We start from the raw sequence: 21,637 nt of genomic DNA, 5'->3' as shown, positions 1-21,637 counted from the left end.
CCTTGCCTAAGCTGAATGAGCTATCCCATTGCCCATAGTGCACGGGTGTGTTCCGGCCCAGCAATTGCCTATCATCATTCGCACAACAGGTGCCTACATTATCGGCATATAGGAGCCCCTCTCATTGGCACCAAGTTGCCTCTCATCATGGCCATCCCCCTTTAGCATGTAAGTGGCGCCTCCCATGGACCGGCTAGAGCTAGTAGAAAGCCCCAGCAATGCGAACTGAGGTCATGATCCAGTGCTACTGAACTTGGTGGAGCCATCTCATTGGGAAACTCCTAGCCTCGCATCACACAAAGGCTTGTCCTGGCCTCCCTTGGCCCGGACACTGCATGGGTTTCTTCCGTTGCAGATCTACCCCCGTGATAGTTGGTATTAGAGAAAATGCACACAGAGCCAGTTAAAGCAGTCATCTCAACAAGTAACACATTGTATGGTGCGGTCCCTCGGCACTTCCACTTGGGTACAAGCAAGAAAGCATATACATCAGGCCTAGCAAGAGGCCATTCATTTGTGTCTCCAATGACCCCAAAGTAGCGCCCTGTGGGGGCAGACACATTGGGCGTTGTGCTCATGTGAGGGCAGATGCATGAGCCATTTCTTGGAAGGCATATTGTGGTGGTTTGAGTGGGGGAGTGCCATGCTTCATCACGGACATCAGTTGCTGTTCATTTTGGTGAGTTGTGGGCAGTGCGCCTACATCTTGGTTTCATGACAGATGAGCCATTGTTTCATAACATTGTCTAAGGCACTACTAAGGTAGGGATAATAGTCTGAAATTGGTTGGGTTTCGACGGTTGGTCAAGGAATACCACTGAAGTGGTAGTTTTGCACACAAATGGGTCCTTGGTTAAAGCCACAATATTGGAATGATAGGAATGTGGGTACACTGGCTGTTGGAGCATGGTGGCCCTACACTAGCAATGCATCGGAGGACATGCTCAGCTCAACAACAAGGCATAACATTTGCAGCAACAACAACACATCACACAGGCAAGTGCATGTTCGACAACATTATGGGAAAAAGTTGCCACACTCGCGCATAACTCGGTCAGATCTCCTTGAGACAACAACACATTGGGGCCCCTTGGAGTGAAGATGTAACCTGAACTGGCGAGGTGAAGTGTAGTTTCGAGGGCCAAAAGAGCATAAACCATGGCTAGGTTTGAGTAACTCGAACACAGCGATGTGAAGTTTGCAGGCCAACATGGTGAAAAGGTACACCCAGGACACACGCGAACAACAGGAGTAGGCATATCACATCGTGTTCGGTAGCACCACCGAAAAGGTACCAAGAAGGTGGTCGAGCCTTGAGGTAAAGATGATACATCGAGCGGACCTCTGCGAAGCACACACATCCAATTTTTTCGATGGCCCTTCTTTCACACAGTTCAACGGCATAGCCATCGCACGGTTTGAGTAACTCAACATTGGGGGTGAATTCCGACCCCATAAATGGACACCAACATAGACGAGACCCAGGTTGGCTAGGCGAGCTCAGGAACTGGCACACAAGTGGATGGCACGAGACACAGACGCCCATTCACAAAGGAGCCATTGTCGAGGACGACAATGGATTGAGTGGGGGAGCCTGTCATGGTCTGACACAGGCTTAGCCTTGCCTACGCTTGGCAGGCTTACGTTAAGGGACATCACCGTCATTTTTGCCAATAAGATTATTGGGAAATCTCATGTTATCTTCAGGCAAACCACTAAAAGCTTAATGTACTCTTTGAGGAGGGGTGGTCGACCTCCTTGGGTGCCTAACCTTGGCACTCTTAGACCAACATCCCTTGCGGGGCGGCCCAGGTTAATGGCTAGCATGGCTACCAGGGTTCCTCATGGGCACGCACATGCTCATGAGGACAGTGCATGAACAGGCACTGCATAACCGATACTCGAGGGAGGCTTGGCATGCGGGCCTGACTTAAGCATAACCCTTCACCACGCTAGCCCCTTGCCTAAGTTGAATGAACTATCCCGTTTCCCATAGCGCATAGGTGTGTTCCGGCCCAGCGGTTGCCTATCATCATTGGCACAACAGGTGCCTACATCATCGACATATAGGATCCCCTCTCACCGGCGCCAAGTCGCCTCTCATCATGGTCATCCCCTTTTAGCACGTAAGTGGCGTCTCCCATGGACTGGCCAGAGCCAGTAGATCGACCATGCAAACTGAGATCATGATCCAGTGATACTGAACTTTGTGGAGCCATCTCATCAGGCAACTCCTAGCATCGCATCACACAAAGGCTTATCTTGGCCTTCCTTGGCTCGAATACCGCACGGGTTTCTTTCGCTGCAAATCTACCCTCGTGACAGAGTTGTATTCTCGTAAACAACGTAAAGGTGCTTCAAGTGCTTACGTCAAGGTGGTAGAGGGATGGCTGAGGTGAACAAGGTCCAAGGTGCTAAATTTGCTCTGATGGCTCCCACATGTGAAGATTTTGGAGAATGGCCCATATCCCAAATGGAAGAGATCGTGAACTTGCTCCGATGTATGTATATTTTAATCAAATCAGGTCCGTGATGGAATTCGAATAATTAATTGAGCTTATCTTAAGATAAGGCTGTATTTGTTTTATGTCATATATGTTAATCAAATCAGGTTCGTGGACTTTGAAACCTAACTTTTTATTGGAAGAGATTGAATTCGAATAATTAATTGAGCTTATCTTAAGATTAAGGCTGTATTGGTTTGCGGTGTAAAACGTCACTACCAGTTCAGTTTCGTGGAGTGTGGATGCAGTATAAAATGTTATCAGCAGATAAGTTTTGTCGACGTGGAAGTTTGGTTTGCATCGTAAAACGATGTAAAAACCTACATTTATAAAAGCAATGTTGTATAACACATGGATAGTCACATTTTTCAATGTTCACTTTTCCAACGGTTTGACGTGAAACTCCATGGATAGGGTTTTACATTAATGAGATTTACATTCCAAACAAACACAGCCTAAAGCTCAAATCAAACTTAATCAAACTCGAACCTCACTTTATATTTGATTGAAACTCGATTGAATTGCAGCATATATAGATATATATACTTTTACCTGCACATGAAATAATAGAACATAACACAGTGGCTTCAGCTCTCAAATCAATGGCATTGGACGAATTTTATTATATTCAGGAATCGATAACAACTGCTGAATAAGAGACATGAAAATATTAATGGCAATATGGGTAGGGTAGGAATACCGAATACATAAACTCATACCACTAAAAGTAAAACTCATCAGCCTTCACATTCTATAATATTAACTCATTCCATGTATCATTCCTTCATGTAATAATATAAATTATAATGCGAAGTGTTATTTTTTTAATGATGGGTGTGGGGTGCCCGAACCCGAACGTACGAGAATCTCTTTGCCTTGCTTAAGCGTGTCGACCATGGCTGTGGTCCTTGGCCTGCTGTATCACTTGGTTCTGGACTGGCTTTCTGGAGAAGTAGAGGTGAACCCCTGGATCATGGCTGGCGAAGGAGCTATTGAAGAGAATGGAGTTATTGACACCCTGTACGTTACTATTGATGAAGGCAGATATGGGTAGGCTCTGTGCTGATGATTTCGGCACTGCTTTGTCCTTTCTCTTCATCTTCCCTTCCTCGTCGCTACTGCTGCGTTCCGACTGTGATTGATCGCCATGGCTTGTGGATCCAAGGCGGTGGGGATTCCTTATGTATAGGTCCTGCTGCTTCCTGTTGGAATAACCGAGTTCCATGACAGCGCCCTTGTTCTCACCTGTAAGTGTTATCACCTTCATACCCACTTCCTCAGAACTCCTCTCCGTCTTCTTACGAGCATCCTTCTCTTTGTCCTTGCTATTTACGTCTTTCACGCCGTTGCCTCCTCCCTCCTTCCCGTTCTGGGCTGAGGTTGGCTTACCCTCTCCAGCATTGTTAATCCCCGGCATTGTCCTACGTTCTTGAACAAGCACATTCTTCTGCTCAGCCACCACTACAGGCTTTGGCTCGGGTTCCGGCTCGGGCTTTAGTTGGGGTGACGGCAATAACAGAGGAGACGGGGGAGGTGCCGAAGGTTTGGGTTTGGGGGACTGCGGTGGGGTTTGTTCGGAAGGCTTGATGATCTTAGGAGATTTATTGGATGGGGAAGGGTGCATTTGAGTAACGGCTTCGGGTTTCGGGGACGTCGGCAGAGAGGAAGACGATGTTTTGGTTATCGCTGGAGGAGGAAGAGGTTGCCGCGAAGCAGAGGATGTATCGATCACTGGAGAGGTTGGCAGCGAAGAAGTGGCCGATGTTGACGTTTTGGGTTTAGGAGATGGAGACAACGAAGAAGACCGCGGTAAGGCTGTGGCCTTTGGAGATGATGTCGCTACGGCTACCTGCTGTGTTGGAGGAGCGAGAGCGACAGTAGGTGGAGCGGGTTCCCGTGGTTGAGGCTGGGGCTCAGGTTGTGGCTGGGTTGTAGGTGGAGCTGCTGGTTCCCGTGGCTGAGGCTGAGGCTCAGGTTGTGGCTGGGTTGTAGGTGGAGTTGCTGGTTCCCGTGGTTGAGGCTGAGGCTCAGGTTGTGGTTGGGTTGCAGGTGGAGGAAGCCTAATGGCCTGGAGTGATGCTGTGCGGACGAGAGTAGGCCTTGTCTGGATTGCCGGAGGCTGAGGAGGGGGTGGGGGTGGAGGTTCCGTCGTCCGAATTTGGGAAAGCAGACGGAACAAGGGACGAGAGGGAGCAGGCTGCTGGTTTTCCATGATCACGAGGCTGTAGCCTGTAGCTAGCTGGGATACAGTATAGACTACAAATCCAAATAAAAATCGATGATAGAAAAATCTCCAAGTTTGCCTTATTTATAGTGAGCAGTGACTAGTAACAGGAGTACTAATTAAGGAAGAGAGCAAGCTAGCGACAGAGTGAGAAAAAGAAAAGAAAAGAAAAGAAAAGAAAAGGAATGCATCAGATTCCGAAACGGAGACAGCTCGAACCTACACGTCAGAAAGTGAACATCTCAGGCGCTCGATCGATCGCTCTTGTCAATTGTGATGACATTTCATGAATCAACAAGAATAAAGAAAAAGAAAAGCTAATTAAGCCGTTGCTGTCTTGGATGTTCGATCACCATGAATCTGACTTTGCTTGCTCCACCTCGATTCTGTTTTCCTTGCTTCTCCCGCTTCTTCGTTGTTTGCCTTGCTTCAGGGGCCTTCCCCCTCTCTCACTCATCCGAATGAAGACTGTACAAAGTGCTCCACTGTAAAGTAAGAAGAAACTAGAAAAGAGAAAAAAAAAAACAAAAAAGAAGAAATGAACACGTTTCCTGCATGAACTCCGAAATTAAAGCTTTTTTTTTACCGAAGAACATTTCATGCAGCAGTCGGACGTGCTTTTAATTTTCCGTTTCTTCTGCATCACTCAGCCGCAGCTGTTCTTCCATTTTCGCCATCAGAAAAGCAACCTATGTATATATATCTGAAACTTTGATTTCCCAGATGAACCAAAATCCTCTTATCTATCGTACTTAATTTGGATAGATGGCTCATTAATAGTGATGAAGTACATGTTTTAGGGTGATAGAACCTCAAAGATACTAATGGAAGGATCTCTGCTGTTACCAAAAGAATGCATGGTTGAATGAATGGCTTTATTACTCTCCGGCCTCGTCGGACTGGTTCAAAAGTATTTTGATCATGGAGAGGGAGAGAGAGAGAGAGAGAGAGAGAGAGAGAGAGAGAGAGAGAGAGAGAGAGAGAGAGAGAGAGAGAGAAAGAGGAACATTTGGGTGGTATTAAGATACCATTTTGATGGATATGACATATCTTCATTTTCAGCAACCACTCCATTTTAACAAAGTCAATGAAAATGGGCAAAAATATCATCCTACAGAGGGAGAATATGCCAAAGAAGAAAGAAAGAAACGAAGAAGGAGCTAAGTGCCGGACCCTTGGAGTTATTGGAGGGAGGGTCCATGGAATTTAGTCAATAATCTCCTCATATTTACTTATATAATAAAACACTGTCAACTTTTATGAGCCCTAAAGTAATCAGACTGCAGGATCTAGCATAATTGGGTGATCTTGACAACCTTTCCAATTAGAACATTAATTTGTTTTAAGCTAGTTGTTCTGTGTGCTCTTACTTCTTAGAAAATCTACATACTTTCAAATAAATGAAAAAACAAGAAGGAAAAGGTATTCCATATATGTAGCAAAAAATTCAATAACAAAGATACATGTCTAACATAAATGTACTGACATTGTAGCTGGCTTGGTTTAACAACATGGAACGTGTATGAAGTGTTTAGGTGATTGAACAGTGTGCAAATGGCCAAGAAACACCTCATGCTGTTTGGAAAACAAACCAATAGGGGTCCCGATTTCGAGCTATATCTCCAAAACTTAAAAGATTTTGTGCTAAGTTGCACATTGGCCAACGAGAATTCATCAAAATTTATGGGTTATTCTATTTTTTCAGGTTTTGTATTTGGTACCCCCTAAACCTGTTCATGGGTCGGGATGGGCCGAGTTTTGTCTTTTTATAAACAGAAAACTAGTAGGCCTGGCCTGACCATCGGGCCTAGATCTTGACCCCGAGCCCAAAGCCTGATTTTGATAGATATTTTATAACAATATTAATAACATAATATTTTATACACTTAACATATGTAATACTTTATTTTGCTATTAATTTTATTATTATATAATATATATTAAGTATTATTAACATATATTTTATATTTCTGTTATATATTTAATATATTGGACCACGCTCGAATTCGGGCTAGGTTTTGTTTGGGAGAGCCCGAGCCCAGCCCGAAAAATAATTGGGCCTATTTTTCAGGCCCAAGCCTGAGCCTAAGCTCGTGGGCTTAAAATTTTGTCAAGCCTTATTTAAGACGGGCCGGGTCAGGCCAGCCCTCGGGCTACCCAGCCCATGAACAGGTCTAGCTGCCACATAGGTGTTTTTAAATGCTATGTCAGCATACTATTGCTAACAACAGTAGAAGAAAGGGAAAAAAGAAACCCGAAAGGCATTTTTCTCATACCACACATTTCCCAATTTCCAAGACATGGTCCAAGAACATCATGCATATTCCAAAAAAAATGGATTTCAGATGTGATGCCAGTTTTTCAAAGAAACAACATTAATGCCAAATACCTACTAAATAAAAAAAAAACTGTGAATTTTGATAAATTCTGATTGGTTAGTGATGGGATGCATGCATGGCAATTGACAAGAGAATATAAATTGGGATAGTAAAGGTGTGAACAAGTATGAGCCGACATAGAAGAGAGACAATACTACTAACTACTAACTAGCTAAGCATGCACTAAAGAACCAAATATATAACATACGACTAGGGTGATCCGGAAGACACCATGTATTCCATGCAATAAGAAAACGACATTAAGAGAACTAATGCAGTGATAACTTTTTCAAAGCATCGAACAAGTGAAAATCATACGATTCAAAAGGATGATATTCATTGATTCATTATGTCTCGATACTTTGACCCAATATAATGAATGAGGGTATCGGTAGAAAACATCAGCTCTCCACAGATATGACGTTTGTTTTCAAGCCAATCAGCTGCTTGACTCCACTTTCTCTCCATGTGTGATTATCGCACTATGGTACCATTCTGTTTTTAGGGGTGCAAATCAGGCGGGTTGGATCAAAGTTTATGATTAACTCGAGCCCGACCTTAAAACATATATATCGGATTGGATCCTCTTGGATCGGTTAGGGGGTGATCTGAATTCGATCCATTTTTTTATAAGATTCTATTATTCAATCCGATCTAAAGATCTGAAATGGGGATATCCGAATCTAACAAAATAGAATCATACATCATATCAGATCAGATTACAATCCGGTCCATTTGCACCCCTAACTTTCATCAAACCTAAATATAATTAGGGTCGGTTGTTAATGGACCGGTTTTGGGTTAAATCAAAATCAAATTGTAGGGATTGGACTGACCAATAACACATTGAATTGAATCAATCTAAATTAAAACCAAATTGATTGGACTGGGCCATCCAAAATTAAATTGGACCGGTCCAAAATATTCATTGGAGTAGATTGGACTTGGTCCATCTGTAATTAACTCAAACTGGACCAGATTGGATTGTACAAAAATCTGTCCAATTGACACCACCTAAAATTGAGCATTTCCCCCTAATTGTGCGGCAATCCATACAAGGCTTTGACATCTCAAGGGATTGATTTTTTTTGATAATCTGTAAATTGCTATCTTGAGTGATATGAGGTTTCTTAATACCAGCTATATAGGTGTCTGTTGATGTGAATGGTTATATTTTCTAGGAAAAATTCCCGATCAATACCCTCTACTTTGGCTCGAGTGACAATTTGGTCTCCGAACTTTAAAATGCGACAATCTAGTACCTGAACTTTCAAAATGTGACAATCCATTATCTGTCGTTAACCAGTCCGTTAATTAGCCATTAAATGACATTTGAAAAGTCAAAAATGCCATTGAAATGCCATTTAGTTCTTTTTATCAACCATCCAAACATTGATAAAAAACTGAAATGTCCCAAATCCTAGCCTCTTCTATTCAAAAAAGTCGGTGACTGTTTAGAAGAATCTATAATTTAGGACTGTTCATTTTATTGTCAATGTTTGGATAGTTGATAAAGAGAATTAGGGTACAGAATAATCTAGAATTCGGGTATTGGATTGTCACATTTTGAAAGTTTGGGTACTGAATTGTTGCATTTTAAAGTTAGGGAACCAAATTATCCCTCGAGCCAAAGTAGAGGGTATTGATAAGGAATTTTCCCTATTTTCTAAAAGGAATTGCAATGTCAGCAAAAGGAATGTATTTTTATTGATGTAACAGATGTTTTTGTTTTAGAAAACAAAACTATTCACATTGACAAACACTCCCTAACTAGTTAATTTAAACATACTTTTCCATTTGATATTTGCAAATATGTGAATAAATTTCATATCTAGACATGCCTTTATTCACTAGGCTCAGTTTGGTTGTAATGCAAATTTCATTTGCATTTAGCATAACTGCACCAAAGTGCAAATAGGTTGAATTTAATTTTAATTTAATTTTGTTTTAAATTAAATTATGTGGTCTTCAAAAATAATCCTATGCACATCTGGTGATAAGTCCGGATGAGGTCACCATACACATCCAACCGTGCATTGGGAATACCTTTCATACTTGTCATGTTTCCCAATGCACCGTTGAATGTGCATGGGGGGTGTTTGTCTTCTTCATTAGAACTTTGGGCTATGCAATCGATGGGATAAATGGGGGAAGGAAATCCGACTGGTGAAGAGAATAATTTCGGAGGAATACTCGATGTATTATCACAGCTTATCAATGACTTAAATGCAGGTTACAAGATAACTCCATCGGTTAAGATAGAGACACAAGATAACTCTATTGTCTGAGATAGAGTTCGAGATATACAAAAACTCCAAGAGGATAAACCTTATCTAGGTGGATTATTGCATGGGTTACGTGAGAGCTCGGGTAACGCTAACACGCCCCCTCAAGCAATGCCGTGCTTGTGATCAGGAAGAGCTTGTCACGTAAGAATGTAAAGCGCTGAACATGGAGGGGTTTGGTGAAGATATTAGTTGTCTGATCAATGGTGGTGGGAAAACGACTTCAAGGAGGTGAGGCTGAACCTTGTCCCGAACAAAATGAAAATCTAGCTCAACATGTTTGCTACGGGAATGATGAATGAAATTAGAGGTTAAGTAAGTTGCACCGGTATTGCAAGAGACCTGTACTTTGCTTCCGTACTTGATCTGGATATTGTGGAGTGTTTCTTGGAGGGCCTGGAGATGAGATTAGGCCCATAGTAGATACAATATCCTCCATGAGAGCGTCGATCATCTAAGCACCCGACCCAATCTGAGTCACTGTAGCCATGAAGTTGAGTGGAGCGAGAATGGAGAAGTGGAGACCCAGGGTGTGGGTGTGCTTAATGTACCGTAAGATATGCTTTACAGCAGCCCAATGATTAACAGTGGACTTGGACATGTATTGAGCAACCTTGTTTATCGAGAAAGCCAAATCTGGACGAATCACAGTTTAGTACCTTGTGAATAAGTACATAAATCCACACCACACCATAGTCCACAGTTGTTCTGAACTATGAATAGATTGTGCGGACCATACCAGTCCACACCCATGGTGGCATTATGTAGGTATGGTCCACACTACACTTTTTTATTCCATATATCTCATATACATTTTTTTGGATATCTATCAGTAAATCCTAAATGTCTAATTTTTGCATTTTATATGGTAAATAAATTGAAAATAATGCAACAATATGTAGACAACAAATGCATTTTTTAAATAATTAAAAATAATATTTTAAATATTAAAAATTTAAAAATTAATATTTTAAATATTATTTTATTGATAAAAATATTAACAAATTAATATTTAAATAATAAAAAAAGAGTTGAGAAGGAGAACCATCGGACTTGTGCTAGAATTAACATTAAAATTTATTATTTTATTGATAAAATATTAAAAATTAAAAATTATTAAAAGGTTAAATAAAATAAGAGTAATTGGGCCAATACAACGCATGTGCATTACACTGAAACATTCCCAAAACTGTCCATACCATGATGTTGACCATCCACGAGAAAATATTGTTAACGATAAATTGTGGTGTGGTCCATCCCTTTCCACGCTATTTTGTGGATGGTCCCACTCTCGTCATTGCCAAGCCCATTGATAATGAAATCAAATTCCAAATTCGTCCTCACAAAGCCATCCTCACATAAAAACGCTTCCAATGCACGGTTGAAGTCTGAATTCAAAGAAACCATCTACAATTCCTCTCCTGTCTGGCTCCTCCTCCCAGGCTCCACCATTGTCTCTGCCTCTCCAACTCTGGCTCACGCTCTCTTCAGTCTCTAATTCAGTTTATCGTCGTTCTCGCTCTAAAGATCTGGAATTGTCGAAGTGGACGTGAGAAAACTGAAATAAGGAGAAGATTTGAGGTAGTGATCTCTATTTTAAGTGTTTAACATACATGAACATCTAGCACATCATAAGTAGTACTTCATTCTTTTTCCTATTTAAAGTACCTATGGCATGGCATCTTTGTACATGCAAGGCATAGGGAATTGCGGATTTCGACCACGGGTTTTTGGGCAAAACGGTCCAATCATCTTATTCGAATGGACAACCTGTTCTGATTAAAAAATAAATAAAAATAAAAATAAAAATAAAAATAAAAATAGCCAAAAACCGTTGTCCATGTCTATGGGTCAAGCACCCGGGTCAACAGATCACTAACCATGTCAACGGATTTTGGCCCAAAAAGGTCTAGGGTGAAACAGAACCGGTTGGCTGATAGGTTCCTAGGTCAACTGGTCCAACAATCCAGTCCGGTTTTCAAAACATGCTTAAAATGCACAAGGCGTCACCATTCCGTGACATGGACTTTTCACCATGAACTGATCCTATCTCTTTGGCCAACCCTTCAGTAGCAAGATATTTCTGGCCTGTTGGCATTTGGCAACCTCCGCACATCCATGGTTCTGAACCCTGAATCCTGTCCTTTTATCCATGACAATGCTTTCTATTAAAAACTTTCATCATGAATACAATTATCTTTTTGGCCAATCTACCTATGCACAACTTAAACGCCTTTGTATCTATTTCCTCCCATAATCGTTCATAAATCTACACAAGGTCCAAATACAAAATTCAATCAAGTGATGCTTTGAACAGAATCAAAGCATGGCCGTAATCCCAACATGGAAAAGATAATGAATAAAATACGAATTTCTGCAACCTCTTTTAACAATGTATATCCTAATAAGACCAATATTAACTTGGTTATCAACATCATTGCCTTGATCATCATTTAGCATTCTTTTATGCTCCTTTTGTGGGCTTTACGTTCATATCAGAGTAATCTCCAAAATATGTGTTGCCATTTAAGTTCACATTACAAGTTGAATTTCTGAGGGACAGTATCGAAGTCATCAAAATCAAATCTCTGCCGCTCCCTCCCAGCCTGAACACAAGCAAGATTTGATTAACAGCAAGGAATGTAAATCATTACAGAATTGGCAAGGAAAGAAAATTCATGATGGGGCATACCTTCGCCAGGTAAGCAGGATCACATGAAATGAGTTCATCTACAGCACTCAGCTTCTTGGACAATGTCATTATCCTGAGAACACAGTAGAGTCATTGATCCCTTCAGCTCATAGGCATACTTAAGTCCAGTTCTCTTCTGATTATATTGATTTGTCAAAGAGATTTAACGGATGGCATCCACTGAGTGCACATGTACAAAATACAATATAAAGGAAAATAGTTGTTGCATACTGAGCTACAACATCCCAGAACATATGATTTCAGTGTACTGCTTAAACAGAAGATTCATGAGCCAGCTTGCTAATGCTTGTAGGATTGAATACCTCTGAATTGACGAGTCGATATGCTCTATCATCTCACATGTCTTATATTGCTCAGGATCCTCATGGAAGCTGACCATCCCATCTTTCTGGTTGATTGTTGCAAATATCTCACCATCTTGGATCTGAGGAATGAGAGCAAGAAATCATACTCAACAGAAAGGCCCCAAAATAAATGACAAGACAGCATGGAACAAAGTTCAGAACTTACCATCCGGAGAACATGCATCTCTGCTTCCTTGGGGGTATTCAGTTGCACTGTGTTGGCAATATCTTGAAGTGAAAGAGTCAAGTATGTCTGTGTTAATCTCTGGATATTTCTCTTATATAGAGAAGATACAACCTGCTTCACCAAGCCAAGATTGTTGTCCTGGAAGAAAAATCAAGCTTTTTAGATGAAGATTTCCAACGGTAAGATCTGTGGTTTTGAGGAAAACAGTTGCCTTTCTGTTCGCAGAACACCAGAAACTTTCCAATGGAATGTCACTAAATGTAATGGAAGGTTACAACTCTCCTGAATTGTCTCCACAAGGATCTCATAATTCAATGTTCAAAGGACTTACAAAATATATACAATAGAGTAAAATAGAAGAGGACTCACAGATTCAAATTTCTCCTTGTTTATCTCGATACAGCTCTCTAACTCTGAAATTTTACCACTGCTATAACTATTTGCCAAGTCAACGTAAGGCTGCAACAGGATTTGAATGTATAGTATAATTTATCAAATTTCCATGATGCTGCAAATATAGATAACAGGGTGTATATATGCACACTAATAAGTTCAAGAAAATACAAAATTACACATTGTACATGGGAAGGGCCACCTAATATGTGTGGAAAGGAGAAATTCCTATTAAAAATGGATGTAATACAAGTCATACAAAGCACTGATACAGCCTACCAAATTGGTAAGGCTAAGGCCTAAAAATCATCTAGCCTAACAACATAACCATCCAATAAAGATTACTGGGCATAAAGTTGATAGGAATTCATAAACAAGAAAACACTAGGCAGTTAGGACCACTGAAATCGTAATCAGACTGGCCAATCAAAAGTTAACACAATATAGGATCACCCATGTATATGACCATTGTAGGTGCCAACATAGACCAGTCAACCACATGTCAAGTTGGGATTATTAGTTCACATGAACTTGGGTAATGCACCAAAAAATTAAAGATTAGCCTCTTGGTTCCAAACTTCCAACGTGAAACTTGGTGGTCAATACTGAACTCAAATATATACAGTATATGTCATAACCATCTTGGTTCAAAATTCAAATCCCTCATAGTATATAGGTATTAATGTGTCTATGTATCTCATATCACAATAGCACCAATGTAACGATAAAAGATGGATTGGAACTCAGCCTAGACTAAAATTCCATCAGGACTAGTCCCATATGGAAACGACATTTGCTCCTTCTATCTGGAGCCACAACAAACATCACAATAGCAAAGCTGCAATATGATCCTTGTGAACAGAGTGACCCCAAGAATTATATTTGTGCTGCCAAATGCAAAAATGATCTTTCATGAAAAGGAAGCTTGCAATAAACTAATATGCATGCATGCAGTGGAAACTATGTAGCCTGGAACAACAATATAAAACTTAGATAAATAAGCAGCATGTAGAAAATGCCAGACTTTTTTGAATGCAGATTTCCTGCACTGAATCATTGAGTAGAAGCAGGTAGAAACAAAGTTGAGCCCATTTCAAATAAACATGAAAACAGGTAGTATTGTTTAGGTGAATATTATTTCTAAACTAAGGGCAGAAAATCCACAAAAGGTTTCCTAAACGTAAAATAATAATTTCATGACTTAGCCCATACATTTTATGAGAAAGGATCGCAATTAGATATTTCATATACACTTCTCTATGGTAGGATCTACAAAATCCAACTAAAAAACTAATACATTTCTATTTGTATGCCTCCGTATGTCCTTATTTGCATCAACCAGCATGGTGATCAGACAGTGGCAGTCCAGCCTGCTAGAGACAGATGACCAACACAACAATAAGAGGAAAGTCAAGCACAGAAGATTAGCCTACCAATATGCCTAAGTCTAAAATTGTTTAAGACTTTAAGCCGATCAGCATGATGGTGAAACATTAGAAGTCCTATCTTTAGAAGTTATGGAAGAATGTTATGCATATTAACTTGCAACAGAGCTGAAGGAATTGCATCAAGCATGTAGGAAATACTCCACTAGACCAACTATACAAAAGAATAACATCAAGATTGCAAAAGAATGTAGAGGAGAGGATATAAATGAGATTTGCCAAAGAAAGAAAAAGTTCACATCTGAGGAGACATTTTGTTGGTTTTCAGACTTACCTGACAAAAGTTCTTTAGACTCCTTTGTGCAACTGAAGAAGTATACTTTGGTAGAGTAGTTGAAAACTGTGACAGGAAGCTATGAAACTTAATGAAAGAGATTATTTGACTAATAATGCTGAAGAAAGTTGAAACAACACTAATCAGTCAATAGATGTGCAGGAAAATCAAATTTTGTCAATGCAGGGTATCAGACCAACAAACAAACAGATCAATGGTAGTGATATTATAAAGGAAGGAGAAAACTATTTGTCAAGTTTTTCGTCCTTTTCCATGTTGACTTTAATTTGGATATCAAATGGGTTCAATAAACAAATATGAAATGATGAACACACCAAGAATATAATTAAGTAAATCTTAATTCAAGCTAAGATTGAAGGTGGATAACAGAAGCATTAGCAAACCTGCCCATTAAGAATGAGGGAAACCAAACAGTATTTTTTGTAAGCTTCAATAGCTATAGCATTTGTAGTTGGCATTGGTGCAGTAACAACCTACAACCAAAAAAGAACACAGGTAATTGAATTTGTTAAATTAAGTAAACTGGAAGTTAGCCAATTTGACTGGAAATCATTTACATACATTGTGCAAAAGCTCCATGGCTTTGCGGAATTGCTTTTGGCCTATGCATATCATCCCCCTATCATTATATCAAATATAAAATACTGTTAGCAGCAAAAATTATAGGGTAAAGCCACAAAAGCCTGCAGTCATAGATAAAACAATGAAATAAAATTCAACCACAGGAGTGATCATTTCTGCCCATGTGGCTTGTCTTAGATTGCCCCCCCAAGCCTGGATAAAGGAAGGTTGTGTCAGGTTGGCAGCCAGCATTAAAACTTTCGCAGGGGCTCTGCCTATCTCTACCAATGAGAACATGGACTCTCTGAAATAATCCCCCCCTCCCCCCTTTCACTCTTTTTCTTCTGCATTGATCTTTTGGTCACTCAGAACTTAAGAGAAAGCCTACATAACAATTCCTTTTTTCCCCTCCGTTTTGCTAGTAAGAAGGCACTATTCAGCTGAAAATCACCATGTGGGAAGAAGCTTGAGCCATTGAGATAAGGCTATAAGAGTATCACAATGTTACATCCAATCTGGTTTATCATATCCACTTCCAAAATCTGAACTTGCCATGAGTTATAAGTTTACATCAGTGATTTGTTGTTTAATTGGTTAATTTGCTAATTTGCTTTTAGTTTGCAATTGCTCTATGCTCTATTAATACTTATTTCATTAAAAATGTGCTTGGGATATTGATATAGATTTTGAATGACATTCTCTTAAAGATATGAAGATTTTCAATGTTTTGGCATGAAATTTATTGCTATCTAGAAAAGATAATTGTTTTCTTTTTTTTTTTCAATACAGATGCTCATTATGCCACATAAAAACTAAGGAGTTAACATAAGATCTAGAATCTTTTCTATTAAAAAAATCAAAAACCATTGCCTAGGCCTTGTTGCCTAGCTTTGTTTTGACAATTGACACCTTTACAACTATGTCTTGAGCCTTTCCTTGAGGGGCTCAAGTTGAGTCTCATATGCCTAATGAAACTCTGATACAGCGTATACAACTCTATATGACAGAGATGCCAAAGATAATGATGTTTTGGTTGGTACAGAAAAAAAGGTTGAAAATCATTGAAAATGAGAAGCTTTAAAAGTATATGAACTATTCTACTTTCCCCTTATTACCTGAAACCAGAAACCCTTTGTCGTTACAAAAATCTTCCTATGGTCCTCCAAATGCATCAATATATCCTAAAAGATGCATGCCTCCAAAACATATATCATTTGTTTTTAAAGCCCCTAGCAGGCCAAGCAACAATGAGAGATGAGTGGATGCATGTCAACTATAATCCATTTCCACCCAAATAGCTTGATGAAGTGCCACTAAACTTCACAAGGAAACAGGAAATGCAAGAGAAAGGGTGCAACAAATTCTTCCAGAGTGTCTCAAAGAGAAAACATGTTCAGGACATTTCACCCATGCCCCACAGGCAGGTATTTTTCAAGATACCCAACAAAGGTTCTCTGATTTTCTTTATTTGATCAATAACAAAATCAGAATGTATTTATTCATAAATATAGGGAGAATTCCCAGCCCAAGGAATGCCTGGCGGAGAAAAATGCACAACAGAAAGCTGATTGAAAATTTGAAACATGATAAAAAAGTGATACATACAACACATCTTATAACATAATCCCTAGGCCTGGAGCCCACCGCCCCCAGAACATCATATACAAGGAATCCAAACCCTCAGCATCTCTCATATGGTGTCTAAGGCGCTAGGGACTTAGAATTCCTGGACAGGCATCCAATCACTGCCTCAAAGTCCTTACTGCAACCAGAGCATTATAAAGTATAAACATAATCCCCAAGCCTAGAGCCCACCACCCTCACAAATGTTCTGAAAATCATAATTGTACCGAAAATCATAGAGAAAGTTGAATTGAATTGAATCGTGAATTGTATCATAAATCATAAAATTATTCCTAAAACAATAGAATTTACCACTTGTGCGGTAGAAGCCTAAGATGATATAATCAAGTTTGACTTGAAAGTCAATAATCTACATACAATGTCTTTATTTTTAATCAACCTACATACAATGCCTTCAACCTACATGTGATAGAAAATAAACTTAATGTTTGGTATTAAATAACATAAATAATGAATTTTCTAGTAAGGGCTTTAAAACAAGTCTCCTTTGACGAAAACTAATTATAAACAAAAAAATGCAATAGAAAACTAATTCTTAATTGAATTTATTTGAATTGTAGTGAATTGAAAAAATCACATAAATCATAAGATTTATGAGTCAAATCGAAGGATTCAAACAAAATCTTAAGATTTTTGCAAAAAAGGGATTTGGACATAAGATTCAAATCAAAACCCTTGAGATGCATGGTTCAAATTGTGAATTGTATCATAAATTGCAAGATTTTGAGAACGTTAAGGAATTCACAATGCCATTTGCTTATATTGGGAGTTGGGAAAGGCATGGATGAGCTGTTCAAGATGGATCTCAAGGGTTTCTGGACAAGCATCCAATTACTGCCTAAAAGTCCTTGCTACAACCATAGCATTCCAACCTAATGAAAAAGCTAACTTTAATCCTTGTAAGAACAAAGAGCTCAGCTCTAAGGAAATTTCATCCCTAAATTGGCTTTGAATAATTCATTATTATATTCCTTTTCTTACTCCTAAAAACATTTATAACTCAAGGTTCTCCAAAAATTTTCACAAACCTTAGGATGAGATTTATGAAACTTAGCATTGTTTTATCAAACATTATCCACCTAGAGAAGCAAAAAATGACCAAGTACTCCCCAAATGCCTTGACTACCTTTGGAGGGCTTCCCCCCATTAGGAACAATATTAGTTTTTTTTTCATTTTTATTATTGTTACCTGGACAAGGAGAATAGATCTTCAAATATAGCATGCAATCCAATATTTAGTAACCACTAAATAATGCTTCAAATAAGGAAATTCCTTGAAAAGTGAAGTATCATTTGATAGTAATAACAAAATTTCCTTTTTCCCGTTTGTTGCAATTTATATGTAAATGGCATGCCATTACTCGTTTAAAAAGTGGGATTCAGGAAAACTTTGGACGAAACCTTCTTAAAGGTGATTTCCCAGCACAGATTATTTATTATAGTACACATGGCAGCAAAACTAACAGTTACCCATAACAGCAATGTAGAAAAAAGCTAGAGATATTACCCATAATAGCAATATAGGAAGAAGTCCCTTGGTTGATCAATCTCAAAGATATCCTCCTTCAAAATACCTAAACCGGTTTTATAGCTCTTTTCCAATAAACAAAGAAGGAGAAAATCTGGATGCAAAGCAGTTAAATGTTCAGGAGAAGACTGAAGCTTTTGTACAGCTGTACGCATGGGAGCTATGCCTCGTAACGGTTCTTGAAGCAGCAGAACTTGATCCTTGAACCTCTTGCAAACAGATACAACTGCAATTACAAGAAGCCAATTCTTAGGCCAATGTAGAACGATTAGGCAATCTGACTGTGGTGAATAGATTTATTTTGTGGTGAACAGTTCAATACATTTATCAGGTGCCAAACGTATCTGCTCTGCTAAGCAAGAACTGATAAAGGTAGAGATGGACACAAGGAATTCACTAGGTTGCTCTCTTGCTATTGGAGCAGAAGTGTATGCCTCCCTGTCAACCACAAACACCAGAAAAGCATATAGTTCGATCAAATAACCAGAAAACAAAGTAGACCATATACATAGTTTCATTTATATCCAATGATTTTGTTCAATTTTCCTTTCTTTCCAAAGACATACTTATTGTTACATATTACTAAGAAAGAATGTCAGGAAAATGAATAAAGCTGAGAACTGAACAAAGCCAATTTCTTATGCAGGAAATTAAGAATTAAACTGAAACAATATCATTTACAACCGCAAATGATTCTTTATATTTAGGCTAAAGATCCAGCTATAGCAGGTCTACCAATGATAACAGTAGATTACTTTGTACCGTATTACATGCATCAAATTCAGTATCCTAGCAATTGGTATCACTTCTTCTTCGTAGAATACTTATCTCCTTATATAACTGAATTGTAATTCCATAGCATCCAGGACATAACAACATGCTCTTTAAGGTACTCTAACCCTAAAACGACATGACTAATGCTTACTAAAACGAGTCAACCCAAAATCGACTCAAATACATAGAAAAAAAAGGGTCAGAACACAAAATTCAGCAACGTAACGAATCCGTATCCAACTGAACGGAAACAAAGGTTCGTTCGTTTAGAATTCAACAAAAGAAGGCCTATAATGTGCTCCATGCACTTGTTTACACTATCAAAGGAACAAAACCCATTTCATAATTAACCCGATTAGTTTGTCAAAATGTCAATGCATCAAAACCCACTTCCAGTAAGACTAGAAGCAAACGAATATCACGAAGAACCAGGCAAAACGCATAAAAACACATAATTGAAAAAAGGAGAAGAAAAACATCAAGTAGCAGGAAGTACAAAAGCGAGAGAGCTTGGAAAGAAAGCAACGTACAGGATATAAAGATAGCCTAGAGAATGTTTAGCGGGGTCAAGCTGCCCCAAGAAGGAAGATAATCGAGGCGCCTCAGATTGGAGAGATTCCTCGGCCAATTTCAAGAGATTGTGAAGATGAGAAATATCCTCCACGCTACCCGAAAGCCCTTGTATGTGAGCGATCAAAGCTTCGATGGATTCCATGTTAGATTAGGTTAACCGAACGACTTGATGAATAAACTATAATCACTGACGAATGCCGAGCTGAAGAGATTTTACAAAGAATAGCAAGTTATTTCCCTCCTTCGTTTGCCGCAAGTCAGGAACTCCGGCGTAGGAACTAGGAGCTAAGGGAGAGATTACTGACCGAGTGAGACTATCTTATACCTTCGGAGTTTCGCACTCTTACTCCGTTATTCGCTCGTCCCATCGGCCACCGGGACCGGGCTCAATGTGGGCTTGGGCAGAAACTGGCCTCGCTTGGTAAATAGTCGAACATGGGTTGGGCACCCAAATTGTTCTAACTTCTAACTGCTTCGGTTCCACGAACATCTGGGGTAGTGCCCTACCCCTACCCTAGTGGTTAAAGTTATTGCAAATGACTCCACTGGCTCTCTGATCTGTATAGTGCTAACGGGGTGAAAACGAACCGAACCGAGCGTTCTACACAACTGAAGTACCCCATCCCCATCTCCTTTGAGAAAATACCAGCGGAATCCAATAGTTATGGGCCGTGGAACGAACTATAATAAAATATACGAGACTCACAACCAAGATTTTAAAAAATGATCCAGAAATGGAACCATTCTTGTCACCGGTTTCTGGGTCGATGGTTTGAATAGATGGTCTATTCTGATAAAAAAATTAAAAGTAAAATGACCAAAAATCATTGAAAGGATCAACGGTTTGCTAATGTACTCTAAAATATGTTACATTTTACATTATAGAACCAAAAATTTCCTACAACATTAGAGAGTTCAAATCAGCCCTCCACATGATAGTTTCCTACAACATCCCATAGCACATCCCCGCCGTGTATTAGAAACATCTTCCGATGATAATACCAGAAATGATGAGGCATCATTGGGAGATGTTCCCAATACACGATGGAGATGTATTGTGGGAAACTATCTTGTAGGAGGCTGATTTCAACTCAATTTTAGGACATGTTACACTTAAAAGAATGTTTGCTTTGAGTGGTACATTAATTCCATAAAGCTCAGTTTGAACGGAGTACAAATATATTTGCATTATGAATATTTGCATTTGTACTCGTTTCAAACTGAGCTTAACCAAAATCATAAATATTAACCAACACCCCTGTAGTAAATATCACATTTTATATTGATTGTTTAGAAAATATCTCCAGTTTAATTGTGTTATCTGGTGTCTTGTGTATTGTACCTTAACTTAAAAACACCATAGTACTGTATGACTCTAAATCTGTTGTTACTCACAAGCACAAGAAGGCTATTCATATTACCCACAACAAATTAGGTACAATCATACGTCGGGATCATCTGCCCATGAATAACATACAAGTATAAGAGATGTTTCCGATTCATGATTACAATGTCATGTGGATAGCAGATCTAAACTCATACTAAATGCCGTTTTAGTCTCACAAGGCAGCATTATGCCTTTATGAGAACTTCAACTTGTGTAATGGTAGTATAATGCATTTGAAAGTATATAAATTATCATGGAGTGTGTTTTGTACTAAAACATCTCACTTTCTCGAATGTCATGATTCAAATCAAAACATCGTAATTAGGGGTGGATTCGAGTCAAGCCAAATAGTATGAGACTCGAACTCAGCTTGCCTAGGAAGTACAAGATTCGAGCTCGAGC

The 21,637-nt window shown here is 39.2% G+C and overlaps 2 protein-coding genes across 2 annotated transcripts; both read right to left on the bottom strand.

Annotated features, from left to right (window-relative positions):
- Nucleotides 1-3,090: 3,090 nt before the first annotated feature.
- LOC148862545 (uncharacterized) lies at nucleotides 3,091-5,425 on the bottom strand. Its single transcript, XM_088975451.1, has one exon. The coding sequence runs from the start codon at nucleotides 4,714-4,716 to the stop codon at nucleotides 3,385-3,387; it is 1,332 nt and encodes a 443-aa protein (XP_088831577.1). The 5' UTR covers nucleotides 4,717-5,425; the 3' UTR covers nucleotides 3,091-3,384.
- Nucleotides 5,426-11,608: 6,183 nt separating this feature from the next.
- On the bottom strand, nucleotides 11,609-20,501 carry COP13 (Proteasome component (PCI) domain protein). Its single transcript, XM_088979076.1, has 11 exons — nucleotides 19,806-20,501; nucleotides 18,824-18,939; nucleotides 18,481-18,727; nucleotides 15,330-15,387; nucleotides 15,152-15,241; nucleotides 14,748-14,813; nucleotides 13,005-13,094; nucleotides 12,615-12,773; nucleotides 12,407-12,528; nucleotides 12,084-12,156; nucleotides 11,609-11,997 (listed from the first exon to the last, which is right to left on the bottom strand). Exons 1-11 carry the CDS (start codon nucleotides 19,988-19,990, stop codon nucleotides 11,929-11,931), a joined length of 1,275 nt encoding a protein of 424 aa, XP_088835202.1. The 5' UTR covers nucleotides 19,991-20,501; the 3' UTR covers nucleotides 11,609-11,928.
- Nucleotides 20,502-21,637: the final 1,136 nt, after the last annotated feature.

Source organism: Nelumbo lutea, chromosome 3 (genome assembly GCF_056320005.1).
Source record: "Nelumbo lutea isolate HS-2025 chromosome 3, American lotus-T2T, whole genome shotgun sequence".
NCBI classification, from domain to species: domain Eukaryota; kingdom Viridiplantae; phylum Streptophyta; class Magnoliopsida; order Proteales; family Nelumbonaceae; genus Nelumbo; species Nelumbo lutea.
Note: the sequence above shows the minus strand (reverse complement) of the source record. Positions and strands in the feature narration are given on the sequence as shown.